The 5,320-nt window shown below is 42.5% G+C and overlaps 1 protein-coding gene across 1 annotated transcript in view; it reads left to right on the top strand.

Moving 5' to 3' along the window:
- Positions 1-3,248, top strand: part of CDC42BPB (CDC42 binding protein kinase beta (DMPK-like)) — a 66,481-nt gene extending 63,233 nt beyond the window's left edge. Inside the window, exons 34-36 of the mRNA XM_009070803.1 lie at positions 280-385; positions 478-548; positions 2,653-3,248. Coding sequence (XP_009069051.1) covers positions 280-385; positions 478-548; positions 2,653-2,784 — 309 coding nt within the window. The 3' untranslated portion in view covers positions 2,785-3,248. The remainder of the gene's footprint in view (positions 1-279; positions 386-477; positions 549-2,652) is intronic.
- Positions 3,249-5,320: the final 2,072 nt, after the last annotated feature.

Genomic DNA, 5,320 nt, shown 5'->3' with positions numbered 1-5,320 from the left:
GGAAGGAAAGCAGAGCTGTTGCTGCAGTCCCTGCCCCTTCATAGAGAGTTTGCTGGCTGACAGGTTCCAGTGGCTGCTATGGGGCTTAGTTCTTTCTCTGTCTTTCTCAGGGTTTGTGTCTGTTACTGAAAATATGTGGATGTGGTCAAGTAAGTTCAGTTTTTCTACCAACACTGGGTTGTAATACCTTCAAAAGCACAGTAAAGTTTTCCTGAGTAACAACTTGCAGTCAGATAGCTTTTGTTGCTGGCTAATAAGATGCTTTCCTTTCAACTGTAGAGCGTCCTACCTCCTGCACAGGATGAAAAAACCTGTCCCTCCACAGCTAACCTCTCGCGGCAGCAGCAGCAGAGAAACAAAACCTACATCTCATGGCCCTCCTCAAGTAAGGCTGGAAGCAAACTGGGCAGTTCTGAGCTGTCATCTGTGGCATCAACCAGAGGTGTAAACCTGCCCTCTCTCCTTCCTTCTTCCCAGGTGGCAGTGATGTGGGAGCAACTCTGCCCTCCCGGAGTATGTCCGACCCTGACCAGGAGTTTGACAAAGAGGTAAAGCAGCTTTTGTTAAATGAGGACCAACAATATCCTGTTGTCGTAGATTTTTCCAATAAATTACTTTTCCAAGGAAGTCTTTTATAAAGACAGTGTTCTTCATGGAGGTGTTTTCCTTCCACAAATGGTTTTTTTCCAGCCTGTAATGTATGTTTATGAGTTAGAAACGTCAAAGCTGTGAAAAGATCTTTTTATGGTGATATTTTAAGAAATATTATGTCTTGGATTAAGCTTTAGAGGCAAGGGAAATTTGACTAATTGATGAAATGTCCTCAAAGCTCCTAAAAATGTTCTCTGGGCTATTAGCATAGAATAGCAAAGTAATATGACTAGTTAAGTAGTTTTCTGTGCTGCTTTAAGGAAGACTTTTTGTCATGCAACTTGAGAAGGAATCATATTTTAAAATAACATAAAACTGCTCTTAGCAAGAGTAAGAGCATGTCACCAAACTGAAAACATCCTGGCTGTGCAAAACTGGTGTCCCTGAAAATGAGGAGAGAAGATATATGATTTTTATTTCCTGAAATTATCATATCTGTAGCTTCTTCCAAGCTTTGCTCAAGCACTACCTGTGCAAGAAAAGTGTTAGGAATTATTCCTGGTAGGCAACTCCTAGATCAAGATCTTCGTGTCTTTTCAGCACTATTTGGTACCCAACTGCAGGGCTGTGTGAGGTTCTGGATTTTGAAGCCAAACCTTTGCAGGGTGCAGTGGTATAGAATCATAGAATTATCAAGGTTGGAGGAGACCTCTAAGATCATCAAGTCCAACCATTAACCTGTCACTGCTGGAACTAAGACTTGATGATCTTGGAGGTCTTTTCCAACCCAGTTGATTCTATGATTCTGTGATCTTACAATTTCTTGTCACTTCTTAAATTTCAAGGAATAGTAGTTTGAAACTGGAAAGAAGTGTCTAACACCTATTGGCTTTACACTCTTTTCCCCGTGGCTTTTGGCTTTATCTCAGCATGAACTGGATCATGTTAGGATAATCTTGTTATAGATGATCTTATTATTGTTTGAGCCATGCAAAATCTTGTGCACAACATTCTCGAGCAATGTTACCTTTTAACCTATTTGCTAAATATATATTGCTCTTTCTTGAAAATAACTTGCTGCTTTGGTACCAGTTTCTCCTGCACAGCATTTGATCAGCTGTGAACATGTGCAGTGCTCAGAGTTGCAACTCACCAAAATAGTGGGAAGCTTGCCAGCCCTCCTGTTGAAGTGAGACCAGCCTGTGAAGGCACATATCCAACAGCTAATCTAACACTGAGGGAATAGCTGTGGATAGTCTTTATTAGATGTTGGTCTAGGGTGTCTCCAGTAAGTGTATTCTTTTTCCAGATCTCTAGCCTGATACTTGACAGCCTTCTCTCCTTTGTCAGGCACTCTACATGCTTGTTGCTGTTTTGTAAACAGTTGATATAGTTGTTTCCTTCCTTCTCACCAAACTGAAGATGATTTGACCATAACTACATGTTTATATGGGCAGATAAACCTACTCTCGGGCTATAAAAATGGCCTAAAAATTTCAGTCTGGTAAACTGAGAGCAATGGGGAACAGGTAGATGCATTCCCAAGTTCTGCCATGGGAGGTTTAGGTTGGATATTAGGAAGAGATTTTTTACAGAAAGAGTGATCAGGCATTGGAATGTGCTGCCCAGGGAGGTGGTGGATTCACCATCCCTGGAGGTTTTCAAGCTGAGACTGGATGTGGCACTTAGTGCCATGGTCTAGTGACCACAGTAGGGTTGGACTTGATGATCTTGGAGGTGTCTTCCAACCTGGTTGATTCTATGATTCCATCAGGACAGCCTTGTGTTGGCTAAAGGAGTCTGAGATGCAGCCACTTCCACATACTTGTATTTTGGCATTATGGCATGCACATGCCATAATTCCTGTTCCCTCAGAACACTGCACTGCAGCCTCTTGATGATAGTAGAAGTATTTGCATGATTGTTTAGCTGTGGAATGAATCTGTTGCACTCTGCTCTGAAGGTGTTGCTCACCCTTGTTTCTGAGTGCCTTTGAAAGCTTTTGAGTGTAAAGAATTTGCTTTAAGTAAACGTAATTTTTTTAACCTTTCTCATTAACAGCCTGATTCAGACTCCACCAAACACTCTACTCCATCCAACAGCTCAAATCCAAGTGGTCCCCCAAGCCCCAACTCTCCACATAGGAATCAGCTAACGCTAGATGGACTGGACCAGTCAACCTGTGACGCATAACTGTCGCTCGCATCATTCCGACTTCATCACCCACTGCTCCCTGTACTCCAGAGCAGGGCAAGGCTGTCTCATAATGCTAGTGCCAAGACTGACACTGAGTCTCTAGTGTTGTACAAGAATAATTATATATCCAGACTGTAGATACAACTGTTGAAATGAAGAAAATCCTTTACTGATAGTGATGGAGCTTTTTCTGCAGAATTGTTCGCCGCTCTGTTACGGTTTGATTCCTTTCTGCACAGCTGTGACACAGTTTTATTGCATAGGAGCATTTAAGGCCACCAGTAAATAGTCTTATTCTTATGGTGAAAGAGAAATAGAGAGAGAGACTGATAATGTTGCTACGATATCAGGAATATTATTTTTCTATAGAATGATGTAATGTCTGATTAGCAGGAAATCCTTTTAGACAGAATTTGGACCTCTGAGTAGGAAATGTGAGCAGGTCTAGTTACATCCTCAGATGAATACACTCTTCCCTTTTTCCCATAACTGTTTCCTAAACCTTAAACAGAATGCTAGGAAGCTGTAGGTCGTTCCCAACATCAATAGAATCGCCAGGAAGTGAGAGAAAAGTTGGTTATAGTTTTGTGGCCTTTAAATTCATTTAGCCATTACATACACAGCTACATAACTCTTTCTACCTTTCTACCAACTTTTTAGTCTTGTGCATAGGACTACTGCCAGTTCTCTTTTACCCCATTCCCTGCTTTTTAGTCCTCATCAATCAGTCATTAGTCAGGGCTTTTAAAATACTGGTAATTACTGCTGTGAGGAAAAAAAAATTTACTTCTAATTCCTGCCTGTCTCCTCCTGAGAAGTTGTTTCTCCTGGTTTTTTTGGTGTAAGGACACACTACACTGTTTTAGCTAGCAAACCTCGTGGACTCGTTGCCCTCCAAGTCTGCTTGACCTGAGGGACTATATCACACTACACCATCATGTGTTTGATTGGCTACCAAAGTGGAACGTGAAGGATGTGTCACTGGGGGTGCTGCTTTTCTCATTCATTGTAGCCTCACCTGCATGAAGACCCCATGATTAGTAATTGAGTATTGATCATGTAGAAAAATGCACAACACACTCCTGTATATTTTGCGATGACCCACGTGCGGTGATGTTTTGCCTGTATATTTAATCTCATGCTTCCATGTATTATACATTTAGTAATCAAAAGATTTGTGACCATGTTTCATTAAAAAGCTTGTAATTAATTCTGTGGCTGGCATATCCAGTTTGTCAATTGTCACACTAGTGTGCCTTCTGTGCCAATTTTATGACAGTTGGATGTCACTTATTTAAAATTTGGTTTAAATGGGCTAATGATATACCAATGGCTAATGTTCTTTTCTGAAACACTGTATAGGACATGCACTTATCTTTAGTTTAAACTGAGTGTTCTAGTCAACATTTAATCCTGTTACGTTTAAGTGTTCGACAGTACTTGCTCTTTTTTCTCAGATCCTTGATAAAGGGGCTCAGTTAGAGCTGGACACTACTGCTTTGGGGGTTTTCTGGTTTTTACTTTTTTAATGTAAGTCTAAGTCTTTGTAATTATTGAATTGTGAGAACATTTTTGAACAATTTACCTGTCAATAAAGCAGAAGAGGGAGGTTTTAAAGTTCATAGTTGTCTGTCTTGACATCTGAAACACATCTACCCCCGACACCTTGCTACAGCCTCATGGTAAAGTCACTTTGTTCACGTGGATGCTCTACACAAACTGAAGGATCCTTGGAAGCTCCATACCTGAATTCTAGGAGAAAGGTGTGTGTTGCTGTGGGTAAATGCATGTTCAGGAGTCATGGAATTCCTTTTGGTGGAATACAGTGCTGAAATTTTGCACCATCAGTTTGTTTTAGAGTTGCCATTTCACTGAGTCGATTGGTTCATTTGGAGTGTGGCTGCAGGTCAGAGGAGGTGATTCTCCCCGTCTGCTCTGCTCTGCTGAGACCCACCTGGAATACTGCACACAGTTCTGGTGTCCTCAGCTTAAGAAGGACATGGAACTGTTGGAGCAAGTCCAGAGGAGGCCACAAAGTTGCTAAGAGCACTGGAGCATCTCCCCTGTGAGGACAGGCTGAGGGAGTTGGGGCTGTTCAGCCTGGAGAAGAGAAGGTTGTGTGGAGACCTCAGAGCACCTTCCAGGAGCTGAAGGGGCTCCAGGGAAGCTGCAGAGGGATCTGTGTTAGGAGCTGCAGGGACAGGACAAGGGGCAATGGGCACAAATCGAAGGAGGGGAAATGTAGGTTAGATCTTAGGCAGAAGTTTTCCCTGTGAGGGTGGGGAGACCCTGTCCCAGGTTGCCCAGGGAGGCTGTGGCTGGCCCAACCCTGGCAGTGTTCACAGCCAGGTTGGCTGAGCCTTGAGCAACCTGCTCTGGTGGGAGGTGTCCCTGCCCAGGGCAGGGGTTGGGGCTGGATGATCTCTAATGTCCATTCCAACCCTTAAAATTCTATTATTTTTAAGTTATTTATGTGACTGTTACCTTACAGCTGAAGCATAGTAAGGAGCCTGCATTTGAGCCCACTCTAGCT

The sequence above is a fragment of the Acanthisitta chloris genome, unplaced genomic scaffold, assembly GCF_000695815.1.
Source record: "Acanthisitta chloris isolate BGI_N310 unplaced genomic scaffold, ASM69581v1 scaffold20432, whole genome shotgun sequence".
Taxonomy (NCBI): Eukaryota; Metazoa; Chordata; class Aves; order Passeriformes; family Acanthisittidae; genus Acanthisitta; species Acanthisitta chloris.
Note: the sequence above shows the minus strand (reverse complement) of the source record. Positions and strands in the feature narration are given on the sequence as shown.